General features: G+C 33.4%; 1 protein-coding gene across 3 annotated transcripts in view; it reads right to left on the bottom strand.

The window, feature by feature from the left end:
* The window catches only part of LOC114347881 (rootletin), a 370,585-nt gene that overhangs the window by 38,850 nt on the left and 307,296 nt on the right, over positions 1 to 24,439 (bottom strand). For all 3 annotated transcript variants that reach the window (XM_050659384.1, XM_050659370.1, XM_050659374.1), the window contains one exon: positions 1,205 to 1,564. In XM_050659384.1, coding sequence (XP_050515341.1) covers positions 1,205 to 1,564 — 360 coding nt within the window. The remainder of the gene's footprint in view (positions 1 to 1,204; positions 1,565 to 24,439) is intronic.

Here is a 24,439-nt window from a genome sequence, read left to right as displayed (position 1 = left end):
TAATTATGCAAAAGAATCGTAAATCTTTCCTTATAAACTTTTTATTTTGTTATATAAGAAATTATATTATATAGGTATATTTATTACAATTTTTTATCAATTACGATATAAATAACATTACTTGGTAGTTGTACACTTAAAACAGGGTAAAAAAAGTTAATTTTTTGGAAAAAGTTATTCAAAAAGTTTATAAAGAAAAATTGACGATACTTTTGAATAATTATTTATTACTAATAAATGCATTTTTTATTCACTTTTTTAAACCATGTTGAAAATGTAGCTCATGCTCTTTCATTTGACACCTGTGGAATGGTTCTAACGTCATTTTTTTCTGATTTATGTTATTGCAAAAAAAATGCACTCTGGGATAAACAATTTAAATAAAATTTAAACAATTGAATTAATCGCTTTGAAATTTTTATCACATATTAAGCACCAAAGAACCATCATTTGACAAAAATTTCAAAGCTGTACACTAATTTTTACAACAGTTACTGCGAAAATAATTTTTTTTGCAATTCCGACCTTTTTCGCAATTAAATTAACAATAAATGAGTATATCAAACTTTGTAATACGTCATTTTAAAGCTTTTTCCATAATCTCGAAGATATTTTGTACTAAAAAAATCATAAGTTTCACTGTTGTCCGTTGATTTGAAAAAAAAGGGGAAAATGCCATTTTTTGACAGTTAATTGTTGATAAATAAAAATGGCCGCCAGATCCTACGCAGGAAATAGTTACAATTTGTTCCTATAGCTATTACCTCTCGAAAAAACGCTGCAGTACCCTGGCGTGCCCTGGCTGCTAAAGTGTCACGAACAGGATATATTTTTGTCTTATTACCCTGGCCTAAACGGACTAGGGTTGTGAAAGAAGAGAGAAGATAATAGAATTCGCGAATAAATATCAATGGAACAAAAGAACTAATAGAAGAAAATCATTCGTAGGAAACTATTGACTCAGAAGAAAAAATATACAGAGGAGATGGGGCTTAGTATTTAGTATAACATTTAGGAAAAATAAATGAAAGGTAGCTTTGCCAGAGAAAAATATGGTCAAATAACATGAATGTCTATAAAATAGTGGAAAGAAATGTAAGAAAACATAATGAAACAGCCGCATATATCCACAACCGGATATCACCACCTACAACCGGATATACCGCCAACAAAAGAGGAATAAAATAAACTTAACACCACTTACCTTCTTTAAGTTTCCGTAGAGTCTCGTGCAACTGATTACCAACCCCTTCCGACTTATTTTCGCACAACTGTAACTGTATTTTCAAATTCTCCGCCTCACTTTGACAGTTATCTCTCTCCGTCTTCACCTCTTCGATGCGCTGTTCCAGCTTGTTGATTTCTTCTTCGGTCCTGACTTTCGCTTCCTCCAACCGCGTCTTGTACTTACTCAGTTCCTCCTTCAATTTGTTTATGTTCGTTCGGTCTTGTTCGAAGCGGCTGTTGGCTTCTCTCTTCAACCTCTCTGCACCGTCTCTTTCGTCCTCCAACTCTCTTCTGGTGGCTTCTAACCTGTCGTGAAGAGCCTGGTGGTCATGATGAGCTACGAAAACAAAATCCTTGTTAAACGGTACATCATGTCTATGAGGACATTGTTATTCCGGTCGAAATTTGAATTAAAAATGCCGAAATATAATGATACTTTCTTATGTTCATTATATTTAGAAACAAGTCATTTCCCTAATGTTATGATGATATCACTTTTATATCTATTTTCATGAATGAAATCACCGTTTATTTATTTTTAATTTAGCGCTACAATATTTGCGGATGACACTATTTTTAAAATTTTTATTTGAATAACAAAAAAGTTAGACAAATATTTATGTACTACAACCTGTGTTCTAACCGGGCTGCTGGTAAGATTCAATCAACAACTTTTTTAAATTTATAAGATGCACACGAATTCGTGGATTGTTCTATGATCGACGCAGTTATTTTGCTTCAGGGCAAACAACTGGTTCCTCCAGGACTGGTTTCGCCCACTAAAGTTTTTCTTAAATTGGTAGACTTTATTTCACGATCAATTTATGTTTGTAGATGCTAAATAACGCAAATTTAAATGACTGTACGCGGAATAACGAGACAAAAATAATAAAATATTTCTATTCGAGCGGATCTATAAATATTTTGGACCATAATAGGCTTGCTTTGAAGCATAAAAATTACAAACGAGACAGATGTTCAATCACTACAAAAAATCAGTAGAACTTTAAGGGAGCCAGTTGGTTAACAGATTAACAAGTTACTTCCATAGGTTAGTGGATTACTCCCATAAACGTGATCGTTTGTCCCATTGCACATAACAGTGGCGTTACCAGAGGTCGACATCATGAACGATAGGATGAAGCACTCCTCTACGGTCCTGGTAGAGATAGGCTTGATGACACCCTAAGTTGACACCCTTTCTTGTCCTTTTCCAAATTAAACCGAGAAAAGCTTAGTCATCTGAGGTTTGCAGATGATATTGTGCTCATAGCTTACGGCTTACAGGATAGATGAGGCCAAAGAACTTTTAAATCAGCTCTACCTTTCCTCGCTAGTTATATCTAAAATCCAGATGATGACAAATCTTGTGTGCTTGGAGCGTGCTATGTTAGGTGTTTCACTACGAGACAAGATCCCAAACCGCCAGCTACGATAAACAGCAGGAGTGGCTGATGCAGTAGAGAGTGAGTGTGTGTGTGTGTGGTTGAAAAAAAATGACTGCGGATTACTGGATCCATTCGCCTAACCAATTTTTATATTTTGAGCTAATGAATTGCTGCACTTTATAATTTCTTTTACATTTTTTTCTTTTTTTTTAGTATAGTTAACAAAAGGTGTTTGGTTTTTGTAATCACAGATAACAGATAGACAAAGCGGCACGTGGCGTTTGACATACGCAAAAACCTCCCAATTGAATATGTCGAATGTCAATTCGAAATTATCCTAGAGAGGTGAATAGAGTTAGACACTCAGAATATCACACTGAGTAATCAGTCATGGATACTGGAGAAGGCAAATATTCGACTGAATCTAATATGAATCTAAATTAACCATCATTTCTTCTTACACAGCCTATTACAATATAAGAACTATGAGGACCCAAGAAAGAACACCTTGTCAAACTAGAACAAGAGCTCTCAAATACCAAATGGGATATACATGGTCTGCGTGAAATTCGCCTATCAGGCGAAACATATAATATACTATCTTAAAATTTTGTCACGAGCTATATCAGATAAACTGTGTAGAAAATGATCATGTAGGCGGTGTACCGTTCCTGATCAACAAAAGATCTCCCTAACAAAATTCTGTACAGTATCAAACAGAGTCATATAATATCTTGTGTTCGTTTTGAATAGAGATAGAGTTTACAGATTATGCACCCCCGGGAAACTCAGCAGACGAAGAAACTAAACCATTTTATGAAGATCTGAAAACAGCAAGGAAACAAGAGCAATCACATTTCGTAACAGTCAAAGGAGATTATAATTCAGAAATCGGAATAAAAGAAGAGGGCGACATATAATATATGGTCGCTTTGGACTGAACAAAAATTTACCTCAATACTTTTTTTAAGAAATCTGAACAATGTACATGGACAAGGATCATCTTAGACAAGAAAACTAAAAACGAAATAGACTACATACTCTCCGATATCAATAACATATGCACCGACGTGACAGTCCCTAATCGTTCTTGCAACGGTTTGAAAGGTCTCCTAACCGTAGTTGCAACGATGGAATTTCATTGATTATTTATTTATACATGGTTAACCAAAACTGGTTTAGTAGTATACAATAAAATTTATAAGAAATATTGAAATTGACGACCTTCAGCAATGATGCAATGAGAAAGACGGACAGTAAATTCTTTCCTAACGTAATTTAGTTTAATACCTAAATGAGTATTTATTGTAATTTCATTTTACTTAAATAAGTGCATAATTTTGGTTAACACTGTAGAAAGAAATATTCGAATAATACTTCGTTGCAAAGCCGATTATTAGGAGACCTTTCAAAAATGAGTTATCCTGTTACCTTGGTTTGTATTAAAAAAATCGTTGATTACGTCATTACTCCAACACTGATGACGTAATGTCGTAACCACTGATGACGTAACTAAAATTACGTGTTTTAATAACATTTTTTAAACTCATCTGTTTCTGAAATCATGAATTATTCCAAACTTTTGCATCATACTATATAAGTACCTAGTAAAAACTAACGGACGCATTTTTGGAACACCAATTAATAAAGAGATTAATTTAGTTATTGTATACTCAAAGTTATCTACGAAAACGTAAAATAGTATTATAGGCTTAATTTGTGAGAAGGCCAAAATATTCAATCTATTAATGTAAGCTACTGGTGTGGCCTTGAGGATGGTCACAATACATCCGTAGGTCAACAAACAAAAACAGTTCGGTTCATTGACTTCCTAGCCCGAAACTTGGATCGTATTTTAGAATGCTTCTGTTTTAATGAAAAAGATAATGATGTATGATGTTAATCAATTTATCGGTGTCTGATTTTGTCTATTAAAATACAATAGGGGTATCTATTAAGTATCTGATGAACAGGGACGTAGCATGAAAAGTAAATAGGGAATGAAATAAAATCCGATAAACAGTAATAGCCCGAGAGATTAAAAAATAATACACATATCATTTAGATTTCGTAGATCATACAAAAAAAAAATAATAAAAAGTACACACAATAAATTTATTTGTACATAATTATATGCGTCTGGTACAAGGTGCCCGCCTGCAAAACTACCATGGCGCCCTTCTTTTTTTTTGAAATTTATTTATTTTAAATGTATTAACTTCAATATTATGTAGAAAAACGCTCATTTTTGCGCCCAGCAAAAAGGGGCGCCCGTTATCACCAGCCCTGAGTCTAGGTCTTAAACTTTAATTTATATGCGTTGTGTGAAGCCCAAGAAACCATCCATTTTCCCGGGGGCTGTCAGGCCCCTTATCACTGATCGTCTTCCAGTGGCGGATCCAGGGGAGGGCGATGGGAGCGATCTGCCCCCCTCTCAAACCAAGTTATATATATAGATTATAAAAACATTCATTTATTCATTTATTTTTAATAGAAATTTAGCCAATCGGCCCCCTTCTTGATGATGCTGGATCTGCCACTGTCGTCTTCCCGCTGGGGAACCGTCTTTCGCCGTCTTTACTACTCTATTTGTTGTCATTCGGCTTATATGAACGTTTCATTTTACTCCTCTATTTCTGACCCAGTTCGTCTCCTTGCATCTACATCGTATATTCTAGCTCTGTCCCATTAGTCCCATAAAATTGTCTTACAATCGATTTTTCTAAGAGTTTTAATCTCTGTTGTTTCTAGCAATATTTTTGTTATCTCACTGATCTCACTTCTGTTTCGAGCTTTTCGTCGCGAAATAGTGTGATGCCTAGATATTTAAACTCCATCACTTGTTCTGACCCTTCAGCTCTAATCTTGGTAGATTTGCTGGTTCAGATTTGACAGAGTACGCCACGATAAGCTAAGAGACATTCTTGAAAGAAAATACATAGATAATAAAGATCTGCGAAGAATTCTCAATTTATATTGGAATAAGAAAGCTAACATCAAAATAGAAAATGAGACATCACAAGCAATAGAAATACATAGAGGAGTACGACAAGGATGCAATTTGTCACCACTGCTATTTAATGTATATAGTGAAAGCCAGGGCCGGATTTAAGGTTTTGAGCGCCCCGGGCAAAATAAAATTTGGCGCCCCTTCATTCAAGAAAATATAAATTTACTGCAAATATAAAAAAATAGCAAAAAAGGCAAAAAATCGAAATTTTGCCATAAAGAACTATGTAAAAATATATTTATTTAAAAAATAGTACAATAGTTATTATTTATAACTTATCCAACGTCGGGCATAGTATAAGGAGCACATTTGAAGTTCAAGTGACGAAGGAGCGAGGTAAAGATAAATGCACATTGTCAACAAACAGAAAAAACAGTGTGTAAACCTTCTATCTACAATACCAAAAAAACATGTTGATTGTGCGCAAGGTATAGCTGCATCCCCAATAAATAAATTGAAGGAGTGTCATCCACTTAGCATAAAAGAGCACGAGTATATTCTTTGCAAACGCGAGCTTGTACACCTTTATTTTTTCTCTTCATGTTAGAGCCGTTGTCATATCCTTGGCCTTACAGTCATCTATATAAATTCAAATAAAATCATTCATAATTTTTTTTTATTATCTCATGAGTATGTAAGTATATGACTCGATACCTAGAACCAAGCTAGGGTTCTAGGTATCGGGTGACTAGGACAAACAATAGACTGCATACTAAAATTAAACCCGGTACTGTGGGATAAGAACATCAGTATAAAAACAAAAAGAAGAATATACAGCGTGTCTACTTAAGTTGGAAACATATGGGAAACTTTTTTATTATTAATTTTACGAAAAAAAGTTATTTTTGAAGTTATACTTCTTTACGGGCGTAATGACGGTGAAATTTTATATGGGAAAACCTAGCGACCGGGCGCATGCGCATTATAACTTTGTTCTGATTGGATGTTCAAATGACATGACAAAAATTATCCAATATGGCAGCTGTGGCACAGCTGTGGGACTGTGCATGGTTTGGTTATAATGTATGCTTGTTGCGTTTTAAAATTTGTAGGAAGAGAAACAACAAACAAAAAGTTAGTTAATGGTTATACTGCCTTTTTAAATAGTTTTCATATTATATTTTTGGACTTATTTACATAGAAGAGATGATTGTTGCATGCCAATGTGAAAGCTCATCAAACTGTGCCTAGTATGAGTGCCGCAGATCTCGCTTATTCAAAGCTAAAGAATCTTTCACTGGTAAGTGTTTTATAAATAGTTGATCAAATTTTGTTATGATATTTGAACATAGCCACTTTGCACGACGCAAGTGATTGCGAAATTTATTAGTCGTTATACGGGCTCCGATACCTACCTTGAACCTACCAAAATACATAAGTAGTATGTAATACTTTTATTTTACACCTTAATATTCACCTAATATATTGTCTTCTTACTCTATGTTTTGTTGTATTTTTTCAATTCTAAATCATTTCAATTCAAAATCAAAATAATTTGATTTACATAAGTTAAAAATGTCAAAAGGTTAATCTGTTTAGTTAGACGATCTTCGCACATAATGACAAGCTGTCTCTATGGCGAAGTTTTAATGCGGGTGAATCCCAATACAACGCAAATACCAGCCGCGTGGTAAGTTGGTTCGAATCCCAATAGAAACTTTTGTTTTTTTATTTTTTTTTATACATTTTATGATTGTAAGTATATTTATTATATAATTTTATTTTCAGAAAATACGTATTTAGTTAAAAATTTTTCCTACAATTAATGTTCAGAAATCATTTGTGGCATTTTTAATGTGTTTTTTGGCACTGTTTTAATAAAAATTTTTGAGAAGTAGTAAGTATAAATTAATTTAATATTTAAATAAAATATAAATAAAAAGTATATTAATTTCGTTTATAATCATATAATCATATAATAGAAGTATAACTTCTTACGTGCGTACAAAGTACACACACATTCTTTTTTATAAAAAGTTCTGCATGACCCAAAACCTAAGATTCAATCATCATATATCAAATTTTCTCAATATTATACGAGGTATGTCAAAAAATATGAATTTCGGTCAAGGGTAAAGTACCTTTATTTCTCTCAATATCGAAAATTCGTATGATAAAAAGTTGTTTGGAATTAAAAACTAAGATCAAATATGCAATTACATGCTTCTAATTGAAAAAAAAAATTCTCAAATTTATGGGTACCCAACATCGTGTTTAATTATTACAAATATGATAACTCGTTTATTATTCATTTTACGAAAAAAAGTTATTTTTCATACAAAGCTTTGCATGGTCTAAAATCTAAGACACAACCATGATCTATCAACTTTTATTAATTTTATACGAGGTGTGTCAAAAAATATGAAATTCGCTCAAAAAAGAATGTGTGTGTACTTTGTACGCACGTAAGAAGTTATACTTCTATTATATGATTATATGATTATAAACGAAATTAATATACTTTTTATTTATATTTTATTTAAATATTAAATTAATTTATACTTACTACTTCTCAAAAATTTTTATTAAAACAGTGCCAAAAAACACATTAAAAATGCCACAAATGATTTCTGAACATTAATTGTCGGAAAATTTTTTAACTAAATACGTATTTTCTGAAAATAAAATTATATAATAAATATACTTACAATCATAAAATGTATAAAAAAAAATAAAAAAATAAAAGTTTCTATTGGGATTCGAACCAACTTACCACGCGGCTGGTATTTGCGTTGTATTGGGATTCACCCGCATTAAAACTTCGCCATAGAGACAGCTTGTCATTATGTGCGAAGATCGTCTAACTAAACAGATTAACCTTTTGACATTTTTAACTTATGTAAATCAAATTATTTTGATTTTGAATTGAAATGATTTAGAATTGAAAAAATACAACAAAACATAGAGTAAGAAGACAATATATTAGGTGAATATTAAGGTGTAAAATAAAAGTATTACATACTACTTATGTATTTTGGTAGGTTCAAGGTAGGTATCGGAGCCCGTATAACGACTAATAAATTTCGCAATCACTTGCGTCGTGCAAAGTGGCTATGTTCAAATATCATAACAAAATTTGATCAACTATTTATAAAACACTTACCAGTGAAAGATTCTTTAGCTTTGAATAAGCGAGATCTGCGGCACTCATACTAGGCACAGTTTGATGAGCTTTCACATTGGCATGCAACAATCATCTCTTCTATGTAAATAAGTCCAAAAATATAATATGAAAACTATTTAAAAAGGCAGTATAACCATTAACTAACTTTTTGTTTGTTGTTTCTCTTCCTACAAATTTTAAAACGCAACAAGCATACATTATAACCAAACCATGCACAGTCCCACAGCTGTGCCACAGCTGCCATATTGGATAATTTTTGTCATGTCATTTGAACATCCAATCAGAACAAAGTTATAATGCGCATGCGCCCGGTCGCTAGGTTTTCCCATATAAAATTTCACCGTCATTACGCCCGTAAAGAAGTATAACTTCAAAATATATAAAAAGTTCTGCATGACCCAAAACCTAAGATTCAATCATCATATATCAAATTTTCTCAATATTATACGAGGTATGTCAAAAAATATGAATTTCGGTCAAGGGTAAAGTACCTTTATTTATCTCAATATCGAAAATTCGTATGATAAAAAGTTGTTTGGAATTAAAAACTAAGATCAAATATGCAATTACATGCTTCTAATTGAAAAAAAAAATTCTCAAATTTATGGGTACCCAACATCGTGTTTAATTATTACAAATATGATAACTCGTTTATTATTCATTTTACGAAAAAAAGTTATTTTTCATACAAAGCTTTGCATGGTCTAAAATCTAAGACACAACCATGATCTATCAACTTTTATTAATTTTATACGAGGTGTGTCAAAAAATATGAAATTCGCTCAAGATTATAGTACCTTTATATTTCACAATATTTCAATTAGAAGGATGTAATTGCATATTGAAACATAGTTTTTAATTCTAAACAACTTTTTTAATAACCGTTTTCAATATTGTGAAAAATAAAGGTACTTTAGTGTTGAGTGAAATTCAAATTTTTTGACATACCTCGTATAAAATTAATAAAATGTGATATCTGATGGTTGTATCTTCGGTCTTAAGGCATACAGAGCTTTTTATAAAGAATACCTTTTTTCGTAAAAGTAATAATAAAAGAGTTATCGTATGTGTAATAAATAAAAACGAAGTTAGTATCAATAAATTTGAGAAAAATTTGGAAAATATTTTTTTCCAATTAGAAGCATGTAATTGCATATTTGATCTTAGTTTTTATTTCCAAACAACTTTTCATAATAAGAATTTTCGATATTGAGAGAAATAAAGGTACTTTACTCTTGAACGAAGTTCATATTTTTTGACATACCTCGTATAATATTCACAAAATTTGATATCTGATGATTGAATTTTAAGTTTTAGAGCATGCAGAACTTTTTATAAAGAATAACTTTTTTTCGTAAAATGAATAACAAAAAAGTTTCCCATATGTTTCCAACTTAAGTAGACACGCTGTATAACACCATGACAAGAAGTATTCTGACTAATGGGTGTGAAAATTGAAAAAAATACGAAAACCAAATGCAAAATAAGAGCAACAGAAGCAACGAAGGAATACCTAAGGAGAAGCTGTATAAGAGATAGAATAAATAACATAGAGATTAAGAAAAAGAATGGCATTGAATTCAAGAGATAGACTAATAACAGATTGGAGCCCGATAGGAAGAAGTAAGAGAGGCAGAACCCGAAGATCTTTCAGAGATAAAATGGACGAAGCAATAGAAAATAAATATGCAGGAAGGGACTGGCAAAACAGAAAGAACTGAAGAGAACGGTTGAGTGAAAGAATACAGTAGAAACTGTGGAAATCCTTGCGACAAACTTTAAGGGGTAATTCTATATGAAAAAATAATGACAGTTTGCTCTATAAACGTATGTTCGCAAATGCTTCGTTTCCGAGATATGGGGTGTTGAAATTTTTCTTACAACTGACGATTTATTTATTGCTCTAAAACCGGTTCAGATATGCAAATGAAATTTGATGTGTTTTAAGAGGTAATTATTGCGCATTTTTTGACATAAAATTGAGAATTTTATATCTACTGTTGGCGCGAATACTGGTAATGGACGATTTTTTTTAAAGAAAAACAGTGCGCCACTGAAATATTTCAAATAAAAAATCATTTTGGAATTGCTTGTTCAATTTGTGATACAAAAATCTATTCTTCCTTTTTTTCATACGTCGGTCGTGGCGTTTTTATGCAAAAAGTGAAATCTCTTAACGCTTACAAGTATTCGAAATAAATTTCTATATTATATTCATATGAAAAGGAACTTGTCATTTCTAATTCATAAATACCCAGTTTGTTTTTTTTTATTTCAAATTACACACCCACGGACACACGACAATGTTGATAATGAAAAGTTTACAGAACTGGAAGACAAAACTATTTAACCATTGAGGCTATGACGACAAGCGCCAGTATAATAATATCACTGATTATTCATAAAGGGCCTAGCCGGGTAAGATGGTGAAAAGTGCCCCTAACTCGATTTAAATTCCATATAGGCCACTTTTTAGCACATATAGAGGAACTCACTTTCTGAAATTTTTAGCCCCCTAGGTGGTCACGTGACCCCCCTAGAGCCTAATTAGGCTTTTTATGTTTTTATTTTTTATCTCAGCCGCATCGAGAGCTAGCCAAAAACTTTATTTAAAAAAGTTGTAAGTTTCAAAAAGATCTATATGAAAAAAATTTGTCTTTATTTTTTGGCGGGAAATTCGAATTTTTAGAACAATTTTAAACTTTTAAATAACTCTGAAAAAAAAACTAAGACACTCGTTTTTACGAAAATCAATTATAACGTGTATTTTTACACAATCTTTCACCCTGAATTTTTCAGATTTTTAAAACTGGTGAAACGTACCTTTAAAAATAAAAAACCGCATGTTTTTTGATACAATTTTATACATATTTTTCAAAAAAGGTAACACCGTCACTAGAGTAGGCAAAAAACTGAAAAATAATTGGGGTTTGCTTTATAAAAATTTTTTGTAACGCCATCCATTTTCAAGATACGGGGCGTTGAAGAAAACAAAATTTTACACCTTTTTTACGATTTTGCTGAAACTACTGGCAACATTGTAATAAAACTTGGCGGGTCTTAAGAGGTAGTTATTGTGCATGTTTTGACATACAATTAAGGATTTGATATTCATCATTGGCGCGCATAGGGGTAATGGTCTGAACTTTTTAAAGAATAAAGATAGTACGCCACTGACATATTTCAAATTAACAATCGTTTTTGAATTCCTCGTTCAATTTGTGACAAAAAATCTATCTTCTTATTTTTTCATACGACGCGCCATTTTTATTCAAAAAATAAAAGATCTTAATCCTTACAAAGGATTCGAACTTCTAGTAGTTTCTACATCTACATGCATAAACTCGTACATCCATTATAAAAATTAATTCGAATACTTTGGAAGCGTTAAGATATTTTATTTTTTGCAACAAAACGGCGCGTCGTATGAAAAAATGGGAAGATAGATTTTTTGTCACAAATGGAACGAGGAATTCAAAAATGATTGTTAATTTGAAATATGTCAGTGGCGTACCATCTTTTTTTCTTTAAAAAGTTCAGACCATTACCCGTATGCGCGCCAATGATGAATATAAAACTCTTAATTGTATGTCAAAAAATGCACAATAACTACCTCTTAAAACCTGCCAAATTTTATTGCAATGTTGCCAGTAGTTTCGGCAAAATCGTAAAAAATGTGTAAAATTTTGTTTTCTTCAACGCCCTGTATCTTGAAAATGGATGGTGTTACAAAAAAATTTTATTAAGCAAACCCCAATTATTTTTCATTTTTTTACCTATTCTAGTGACGGTGTTACCTTTTTTGAAAAATATGTATAAAATTGTATCAAAAAACGAAAAAAAAAAAACCGAAAAAATGCGGTTTTTTATTTTTAAAGGTACGTTTCACCAATTTTAAAAAAATTCAGGGTGAAAGATTGTGCAAAAATACACATTATAATTGATTTTCGTAAAAACGAGTGTCTTAGTTTTTTTTTCAGAATTATTTAAAAGTTTAAAATTGTTCTAAAAATTCGAATTTCCCGCCAAAAAATAAAAAAAAAATTTTTCATATAGATCTTTTTGAAACTTACAACTTTTTTAAATAAAGTTTTTGGCTAGCTCTTGACGCGGCTGAGATAAAATATAAAAACATAAAAAGCCTAATTAGGCTCTAGGGGGCTCACGTGACCACCTAGGGGGCTAAAAATTTCAGAAAGTGAGTTCCTCTATATGTGCTAAAAAGTGACCTATATGGAATTTAAATTGAGTTGGGGGCACTTTTCACCATCTTACCCGGCTAGGCCCTTTGTTGATACTTCGTGTAAACTACTTCGATAAAATCCGATTTTCGTGTATTTTTTTAGTATATATGTATAACATTGTTACCATAAAGGTAATAAGTACCTGACAAATGACCTTTAAAAGCCATAACAATTTTTAGGTTGCATTATTTTTATTAGAGAATTTTTGTGAGCTAGAAATATTTTTCTTATTATTACAATTATTCAATAATATTTGTCTTGGAGCAATATTAGCCCAAAGATAATCTATTAAGCATAAAAAATACTGAATGTAAAAAATATTATATTTATATATCGGCGTCTCTCAAAATTTGGCGCCCACCAAAATTTGTCGCCCTCCAAAATTTGGCGCCCCGGGCGGTCGCCCGGCTCGCCCGCCCTTTAATCCGGCGCTGGTGAAAGCATCTGCCAGGAAGCCCTTTTGCAAGCAAACGAAGGAATCATAATCAATGGAGATGGAGAGGTTGTAAATAATATTCGATACGCGGACGACACTGTACTAGTTGCAAGCACAGTAGAAGAATTACAACGATTACTTACAAACATAAATATTGCTTGCAACAATTATGGCATAAACATCAATATAAAAAAAACAAGTATATGGTCTTCAGTGAAAACATGGCACAACCAGCACATATTAGTATAAACGGCTTTCAAATTGAAAAAGTATCAAGTTACAAATACTTGGGAACTTTAATAAACGAAACTGGAGACCAAAACAATGAAGTAAAAAGACGTATCGAAATTGCCAGGGCCACCTTCATAAAGATGAGAAAATTCTTCTTCAACAGAGATATCTTCTTCTTCTTTGAGTGCCTCTCCTATCGGACATTGGATATCATTAGGGCGATTCTAATTTTATTTACTGCTGTTTTGAACAATTCGTTAGTGGTACAGCCAAACCACTCTCTCAAATTTCTCATCCAGGACATTCTTCTACGGCCTGGATTTCTTCGTCCTTGGATTTTTCCTTGCATTATATTTTGTAGGAATGTGTACTTTTGTCCCCTCATCAGGTGGCCTAAGTATTCAAGTTTTCTCTTTTTTATATTCAGTAGAACTTCTGGCTCGTTATTTATTCTGCGTATTACTTCTTCATTTGTAATTTTATCCACCCAACTTATTCTTAGTATACGGCGGTAGCACCACATCTCAAAGCTTTCAAGATTTTTAATATTCCTCTGTTTAAGAGTCCATGACTCAACACCGTAGAGCAAAGTACTGAATACATAGCATTTTAACATTCTAGTTCGTAGATGAATACTAATATCACGATTACAAAATAATTTTTTCATTTTTATAAAAGTAGACCTGGCAATTTCAATACGTCTTTTTATCTCGTGATTTTGGTCACCTGTTTCATTGATAAGGGTTCCCAAGTATTTGTATTCGTTTACTTTTTCAAGTTGGGTACCGTTTATTGTGATACTAGTGTCATTTATTGGATTCTTACTGAAGGTCATATATTTGGTTTTTTTGACGTTCATCCTTATGCCGTAGTTATTACATATCTCATTCATACTTTCAACTAGATGTTGTAGATATTGCGCTGTTCTTGCCATTATCACAGTATCGTCAGCATATCGAATGTTATTGATAATTGCTCCATTGACTATTATCCCTTCGTTTGCATATGAGAGAGCTTCTTGGCATATTTGTTCGCTGTAGATATTAAACAAGAGCGGTGACAATATACAACCCTGTCGTACCCCTCTACGTATTTCTATTTCGTCCGATGTTTGGTCTTCTATTTTTATATTAGCTCGCTGATTCCAGTACAGATTTAATATTATTTGTATGTCTCTGGTGTCAATGTTCTTACTCTCCAGGATTTCTTTGAGTTTACTGTGGCGGACTTTGTCAAACGCCTTTTCAAAGTCTATAAAGCAGGCGTGTACCTCTTGGTTAACATCTAGGCATCTCTGTGTTAGAACGTTCAAGGCAAAGAGAGCATCCCTTATACCTAATCCTTTTCTGAATCCCATCTGTGTATCGTTAATATCGATGTCTAGTTTTTGATAGATTCGGTTGTGGATGACTCTAAGAAATATTTTAAGCAGGTGACTCATCAAGGAGATTGTTCGATGGTCTGAACATTGCATTGCCTTAGTTTTCTTCGGTATGGTGACAAACGTAGACAGCAACCATTCTTGCGGTGTTATACCAGTACTGTATATTGTATTGAATATATGCAATATTATGGTTACGGATTCATCATTCAAAAGCTTCAGCAGTTCTGTAGGGATTTCATCAGGTCCGTTTGCTTTTCCATTTTTAGCGTTTCTTATTGCGTATTCTACTTCTTCTTTCAATATGTCTGGCCGAGTTGCATTGATTATCTGAGTTAAGTTGTTTCTATCGTCTTCAATAATTCATTCAGGTATGCTGTCCATCTTTTTATTTTATTCTCTAGATCTACAATAAGATTTCCATCTTTGTCTTTAAGTTTATCTATTTGGCATTTCTTTATGCTTCCTGTTATCTCTTTTACTTTTTTGTGCGTATTGAACGCATCGTACTTTTTCTCATAGGTTTCCATTTCTTCACACTGTTCTTTAATCCACGCCTCTTTGGCTTCTTTTATTCTCTTTTTTATGTGTTTGTTTATTTCTTTGTATTTGTCTAGGTAATTCTTCATCTTTCTTCTTTGTTTCATCAAGTCTAGTATGTCCTGTGTCATCCACCCCTTGTTCTTTGTTGTCGTTTTTGTCAGATGTTTCTTTCCTGCTGTTTGTATAGCTGTATTTATGTACTTTAATTTTTGGTTAACGTTATCTGTATCGTTAATTTGTTGTTGCACTGAACTGAGGTTTTCATTTATTTCTTCTCCTGTTTCTTGTCGTATATTTTTGTTTCTAAGTTTATCTAAATCTAGTGTCTTTCTGTGTGGTCTGCTAATCTTTTTTGGTCTCGCCTCTATCACAGTAACTACCGGGTTATGATCTGAGCCTATATCAGCTCCTGGGTACGTCTTAGTACATTTAACAGCATTACGATACCTCCTTGCTATCAGAATGTAGTCTATTTGATTTCTCACTATTTTTTCTTTGGTATGTTGCGGAGATGTCCATGTATATAATCGCCGAGGAGGTAATTTGAAAAGGGTGTTTGTTATTACGAAGTCTTCGCTCTGGCAAAATTGAATCAATCGATCTCCTCTGTCGTTTCTGTTTCCAAGTCCATAGTTTCCTACATGTTCTCCTACCTTACCTTGACAGACCTTGGCATTAAGATCGCCCATTATTATGTTAATGTGTTGCTTTTTTATTGCTTTCAGCATTTCTTCTAAGTCGTTGTAGAATTGTTCTATTTCATCGTCATCTTTATCTGCTGTTGGTGCATAGACTTGAATAAGATTTATTAAGTTATGTCTTTCTTTAATTTGTATTAATATTAAGCGTTCTGAGTAAGGAGTACAGGTAATTAGAGAATTTTTCCATTTCTCTGAAATGATGATTCCAACTCCGTACCGATGGGTGTTGTTGTCGATTCCGGAGTAATAAAATACGCCATCATTTCGTGTTGAACATTTCCCAGATCCTGGCCATTGTGTATCGCTGATTCCTAAAACATCGATGTTTAGTCTATTCATTTCTTATTCAACATTATCCAGTTTTCCTGCAGAGAACAAACTTCTCACATTCCACGTTGCAACTGTTAAAGTTGTTGGTTTCTGCATTTTTGTACAAGGATTTTGCAGGTTTACGACCGAGTGAGCCTTGTAGTCTTGTGCTTTTCTCTCTCTGCCGGATCTTGGTATCCGATTCCCATGATCAGTAGAGTTTCCACTATTTTTGGTGTACACCGTAATGACTTAACTAGGGGTACTCTATGAGTCTTTAATGCAGTGGTTTCCCGTTGCCTTCTGCATCCTTCCACCGTTGACCATCCTTGGTTCATCCCCCTTCGAGACCGATTTCTCGATCTCAGGACAAAAGAGTGCCCTTCCACATACTAGCTCATCCGCCCGAAGCCGTTGGCCAGTAAGTGGTGGGATTGCTTATACCGGCAATCATTCGGTAGATTTCACCATATCTGGTTACCCTCACTTAGTTTAGCCTGCAGGCCAATGCAGTTGCCCGGGATGTGGCACGAGGAGCCATAAATGAGAGTTGGATGTCTTATGGGGACCAGTTATCAAGAACCATCTCCCGTCCATGACGCTCGATGTGGCCGTTCCGGTAGAAAGGTACTACCCCTATAATACATCCCATACATCCCAATAATCATCCCTCTACGATTAAGAATACTAAGAGGCTACGTATTTAACACGCTATTATACGGTGTAGAGGCCTGGACTCTCAAACAGAACAACATAAAAAATATTGGAAGTTTCGAGATGTGGTGCTACCGTCGAATGCTGAATGGTAGGGGAGCAAAGTATGCTAAATGTACAGTCACTCGAGCGCTTTGGAGACCTATTGGGTTGTGAAAAGTAGGTCCTAAAACCAAAAAAAGTTAAGTAACATTTTCCATTTTAGTGGGCGCTTGCCGTTTTTTAATTTAATTTTCCATTTCCAACAATCGTTTTTTCCGATTATAACGCCATCTATGCATAATTCGAAAAATTGTTTCAAATAAAAGTTACTTATTTTTTCGTAAGGAATCCAAATCTGCAATAAAAAATGGGGGCTCCTATTAAAGATTTTAAAGTAACCCCCCACCCCACCTACGTGGGGGGTCGTGTTTAATGACATTCGATATATTTTTAAAAAATATTAAATAAGTGTATTTTACAGTTTTTGATCTGATGTTCATTTCGCGAAATATCGCGGGCTTCGTATTTAAAATATTAAATTTACCCCCCACCCCTCTCCGTGGAAAGTCGTGTTTGGTATCATTCGATAGATTTTTAAAAAATATTGAGAACATATTTTTTAGTTTTTCGATCTGTCATTAATTTCGCTAAATATTTGCTTTTTTCTAGTGAAACTTTGGGACTCGACCATTTACTTACGCCCGGCTCAAATCGTCAGATTTTTGAAATATATAACTCTTTTGCATGTACTTAACTTATCTTATCTTAATCTGACAATTTCGAGTTTTTTTAAGGATAGATTTTTTTTTCGGGCCCCCTTAACGAACTCCCCTGTGTTAAGAGCCAATATATGGTAGAGGTACATCTGCAGGGTACCAGGTTTCTCCCCATATGATAATCTGACGCGCTCGAGTAACTGCAAAAATCCCCGCTTGAGCTCCCCTACAAGAAGATATGTTGAATTGAAAGAATCACAAACCTTGAAGTATTACGAAGGATAGGAAAAGACCCAGAAATTTTGTTAACGATAAAACGAAGAAAACTTGAATATCTGGGTCACCTGATGAGAGGACATAAATACGCATTACTTCAAAATATAATGCAAGGAAAAATAGAAGGAAAACGGAATCCAGGCCGTAGAATTATGTCATGGTTGCGGAATTTGAGAGAGTGGTTTGGCTGCACCACTAATGATTTTTTTAGGTCAGCTGTAAACAATGTCAGGATAGCCTTGATGATTTCCAATCTCCGATAGGAGTGGCACAAGAAGAAGAAGAAGATTTGCTCTTATAACCATACATTTTGTATTTTTTGAGGCAATTAACATGTTAACTTTTCTGACGGTGCAGCATACGTTATAGATCATCTTCGTTTTGAGAGATCATTGCGTTTTTGGCATAGCAGATTGTCTTAAGTTATTTTTCTCCCATTTTCTTGTAGTTGTTGTTCTGGTAGGCCAAAGTATTTTCGATAATTTTGATTATTCTTAGAGGTATGTCTTTTGCGTACAATAAGTGAATACCTATCTTTCTTTAATTTGACCCCGTAAAATGCCTTCTTAAGGTCCACGAAACATAGATATATTTAATTATAATTCTTAATTCAACAAAAGACAAAAATATTATAGAATCATAATATATTCAAAATGATATTAGATACTTCAAATCGATATTTTTAGAAATTTTATATACCTCTTCAGTTTGACGTAGTTTAGATATCCACATGTGTTTCTAATGGTTTCTTGAAATTACGTGTATAGTAAAATTTTACTTTTGATCAATTTGTTTCGGGTCACAGTGTTTGGCCAAGAGCCATCTTTTTAACGATCGGTGTCAGCTTTGAACTAGACATTGATAGTTGCCCGATGTAATGTTACATTATAGGTCATAAAACTGGTTCAGATTTTAAATTCATATTAATTATACTTGAAGATAATGCTAGAAGTCTTAAAAATAATAAATATGTCAAAAAGACATATTATATATAAAAAAAAGTATGAAAACAAAGATTCTCTACTACTAGGCAAAAAGCCTGTCAGACATTTGCATCTTTTACTTTAAAAAGTTCATGTAATAAGACTGGAGGCTTGGAAAAGGCCCCATAGTCTTTAAAAGGGTAAAACATATAATATGCTGTAAAAATTTCAGAAAAAAATATTAAAACCGAAAAGAGTTGTAGCGAGTTAAATGCAGAATCACTTGATTTAATTTTTTTTATTATTAGGATAAAATTGCGATTTTGATAATGTTTCCCCACTTAAAATTCAAAATAAACTTTCAGTACCATCAAAAACATAAAGTGAGACCAAAATTAGCCATTCACTATCCATGGTCAGTAGCTAGAAAAATAGGCGTTATTTTGGGGATTTATACGTCAATATTAAAAGTTGCGCCACTTTTTTTTCTATAAAACATTTTGATCTTAAACTTTCCAGGAAACTTCTTTGTACTCTATATTTTAACAAAAAAGTGACTAAAAACCTGAATGTCAAATTTTGTCACTCAACTTTTGCGATTAAACTTTGCAATTCAGGAATCTGCATCTTTTACTTTAAAAACTTCATAACTTTTATTAGAATAAGACTGAAAGCTTGAAACAGGTCCCATTGTCTTCAAAAGAGTAAGAAATATATACTTAAAAATTTCAGAGAAAAATATTAAAAAGGAACAGAGTTGTAGCGCGTTAAACGCAAAGAACGTGATTTCATTTTTTTTTATTTTTAGGGTAAAATTGCGATTTTGACAATGTTCCGCTACATAAAATTCAAAATAAACCTCATTTTCGCTGTCACCACCATCAAAAACATAAAGTATGAACTAAATTAGCCATTCACCACACCGTGGTCGGTACCTGGTCATTTTGGGGGTGCGTGCCGCTCTCCTAAATATATTTACCTATATATTAAATTTAATTTATGGTTTCTGATTGATGATTGATTAATTGTAAAAATCAAAAGCAAAATTTAATAAGAAAACAAAAACATAACGAAATAATATTACATTTAAGGATAAGAAAGACTTACCGTGATAAGATTGTTTGGATTAATCTTTGAATATAATCATCGCCATACAAAAATTCACGCTAGTGCCCTTATTTGGAACATAATTGAAATAAATTTATCTCATGGGCTTGTATGAGTTAAAACCTTTTTTAGAAAAAACTCACGCTACTCGTACACTTGAGACTTTTGTAGGTACCTAGGTACTCCGTAACATCTACTTTTAATGCAATGTCTGGCTTTTATACGTTTTATTTTTTTTTGTAATGAATTCTGCATAAATGCATTTGTGATGACTCAAAAAATTTAAATACGCCCAATTTATGTATAATAATTTTGTCACCTGTCGCACAAAATTATTATTTTCAAGGTCAATGTTTTTAGTGCTTACTTATAGACAATAATATCTACATTAATTTATTAATATATTTGTAAAAATAATAATCCTATTGAGGTAGGTAAGAAGATTAATAGATTAACAAATACTTGAAAGAGAATTTGTGATCAGTTAAGAATGATTTCAGAAAAATTTAATACATTTAGATAACGTGATTTTTTGATCTACAGTCAGAAATCTGTTCAGTGAGAATGTGGGAAGTGAACTTTCAACGTTCCAACCCCTTTGAGAAGATTTTCCCAAGAAAATAGTATAGTACTAAAGACTAACCGAATCAATCTGGAAACGAGTAAAAAAAATGTAGATTCCGACATAAGACCTCTTCAAACAACCGAAAAAGAATGAACAAATGTTGAATGGCAAAGGAAACTATGGAAGAACAAAGACAGTTTAAAAAGCTTCATTAATATAGAGAACTTAAAAACATACTCTAAAAAAATAGAAATGGTTAAACGCAACTGGATTACGCTTGAATGTGATGAGACAGCAAGGGTTACATTAGTATTAATTTTCATTAAAAACTTGTTTTTAGAAGACATAAAAGTAAAATACCAAGAAAAAGAATGCTTATCTGAAATATAAATCTGAAAAAACGCAGAAGGCCTATGAACAATATAAAGGGGGTTAGCAACGAGAACACGTGCACTAGTCAGTCAGAAAAACAGAGCAATGGGAAAGGTTCTCGAAAGAAATAGAACATGATTTTTACGGATTACAGAAAAAGATGGTAACAGGTCAAAGAACAGAAATGAAGGAGCTAATAGATTTTAAGCACATGACTGTAGAATAATGGACATGACATAATATCTCAGCAAATAAACCGAACAATAGAAACTGAAACTCCAAAAAGATATCAAATGAATTTAACGCAAATAACATAAACTAAGAGAAGCGAAGCTAAAACAAAATCATAGCGTATAATAGGTAGACTTGGTATGCTGGAGTATCTCCCAAAAATGTTCGTACCAATCTGTAGGTCTAAAATAGTACATCTTTCTGCATGGTCTTAGAGATGTTATTCAGACCCAGTTTTTATGTTTTTTAGGAGGTCTTTAGGAATGACTATAGTAGTAGAGAGAATAATGTATTGTTTGGGTAGGTAACCTTCCATTCTCCATTGTCTCTGTATTTGAATTTCCAGATCTCTGTACTTAGCAAACTTTTCGTTATATTTAACACGCAGATTATTGTTAAGACTATGTGATAACCAACAGAAAAGTTCACCCACGGGAAGTACTTGACGTACGCACAATAACATCTGCGAATGTGGGAACGCAACACGGAATGATTATATGTAAGTACCGTCACGCGTACATAATAGAGAGAAAGAAACCACCTAACTACATCACCAAGTTCAACATAGAATCCCTACAAGACGAAAGTACTAAGGATCTCTACCAAAAAAGACTTGAGGAAAAGATCAATCTTAGCCCTATTGAAATCACAGATAATATAAACGAAGCATGGGAAAAAATAAAAAATCATATAACTAGTTGTGCAAAAGAAGCCATTGGAGAAAGAACAATTGACTTAAACAGCGGCAGAAACCAAAAACCATGGTTCACACAGGAAGTCAAAGATTTAGCAAAAGAGAAGAAAGATGCATACGTAAGATATATTAACAATAGGACCCCAGAAGAATATCAAAGATATAAATCAGAAAGAAATAGAACAACTAACAGAATCAAAGATCTAAAACAAATATATTGGGAAAAATTCTCAAATGACATGGAACATGATTTACGAGGAGGTCAAAGGAAGGTATGGAACATGTTGAGGAACAGGAAGAAGCCGGTTACCGAAGAATTACAAATTAACGCAATAAAACCAGAAGAATGGGTAACTCATTTCGAGAATCTATACAAAGACGATAACGACGATAATAATGAAGTACAAAGAAATGACCTACAAAACATTCACCAAGAAGAAACAGAGAATGACAACATCACCCAAGAAGAAGTAAACGAAGCAATCAAAAAATAGAAAATCACCAGGTCCGGATAATATACCAAATGAATTAATTAAATACGGAGGTACAAAAATAATAGAAGAGATAACAACATTATTCAAAAAAATTGTAAACAACATGGCAGTACCAGAGGAATGGAGAGAGAGTATAACAATACCCATCTACAAGAAAGGCGTAAAGACAGATCCTACGAACTACCGAGGAATTACACTACTCAATTCTACATCAAAACTATTGACAAAAATTCTATCCCAAAAAATATATAAGAAAGCCGGTGTATCGGAAGAACAACAGGGTTTTCGCCCAAACAGATCTACAATAGACGCTATTTTCATAATGCGACAATTAGTTGAGAAATCAATAGAATTCGACAAGCCCATGTTCACATGCTTTGTAGATCTGAAACAAGCATTCGACAGAGTACGATTAAAGGACGTGCTCACTATCCTTGAAAAGAAAAACATAGGTCAGAGGTATAGACACATAATCAAAGAGCTCAATAGATCCAACAAAACACGAATTAAAACCACACACGGGCTCACGGAAGAAATCAAAATCAATGCAGGCATTAGACAAGGGGACAGCCTCAGTCCATGCCTATTTAATTTAATAATGGATGAAGTTATAGGTAGTGTTAACATAATGAATCAGGGATACAAAATGGGTAACCGAACCATGAGAATACTTTGCTACGCAGATGATGCAATCTTAATAGCCGAAAACGAAGATGACTTACAACGCCTACTACAAAAATTCAAAATAACCGCCGAAAAGTATAACCTGACACTATCCAAAGAGAAAACCCAATCGATGGTAATATCCAGGAACCCAATTAGATGTAAGTTAGTAGTGGACGACCATATAATCGAACAGGTAATGGATTGCAGATACTTAGGTGTGGAAATATCTAGCGACAGGCATCTGTGGCAAGAATCAAAACAGCAGGCAATGAAATCAGCGAGAATATCTGGTTTCCTGAGGGATATAATCTGGCGGAATAAATATATGAGCACCGAAAGCAAAGTCCGCATTTATAAGACATGTGTTAGACCCGTACTGACATACGCAGCTGAGACAAGGGCCGAGACAACAAAGACCAAACAGATAATGAGAACAACAGAGATGAAAACCCTAAGATCCATAAGAGGTATCACACTCAGAGATAGAGTACGAAACGAAGACACATTGAGAGAGCTAGGCGTTCAGGACTTAGTGAGATGGACAAGAGCGCGACGACGCATGTGGAGGGACCACGTAGATCGGATAGACCCTGAACGTATGGCGCATTGGGCGAAAACACAGAAGCCCAACACCAAGCGACCCATAGGAAGACCCAAAAAACGATGGTACGAGAGTTGGAGCTCCGGATCGCAGCAAAGACTGTAACAGAAGAAACAGGACATAGTCCTATTACAAGAAGAAGAAGAATAAGAAGAAGATTATTGTTAAGCATCGCATCAATTAATGTTGTTTGTGTCGTTAATATGACTATATTTATTCAAAACACATCATTTTTCTAGACCGATGTATACAGTGATGAGCGCGCTAATAACCGGCAAAATAGCTCAAAAGATGGAAAATGTATTAAGTTGTAAGATAAAAAGGAATGAAACTACTGGAGGTGGGATTTTACCGGTATTAACTTATAATTTACATTACCATTATGGATAGTTTCCACCTTTATACCTTTAAACGTCAGCTAGTTAACTTCGGTCATAATTCTACATAGTATGACGTTCTTTCAAACCTAGTTTCAATAGGTTATGTACGTCTTCTTCTTCTTTG

This window comes from Diabrotica virgifera, chromosome 1, assembly GCF_917563875.1.
Source record: "Diabrotica virgifera virgifera chromosome 1, PGI_DIABVI_V3a".
Taxonomy (NCBI): Eukaryota; Metazoa; Arthropoda; class Insecta; order Coleoptera; family Chrysomelidae; genus Diabrotica; species Diabrotica virgifera.
Note: the sequence above shows the minus strand (reverse complement) of the source record. Positions and strands in the feature narration are given on the sequence as shown.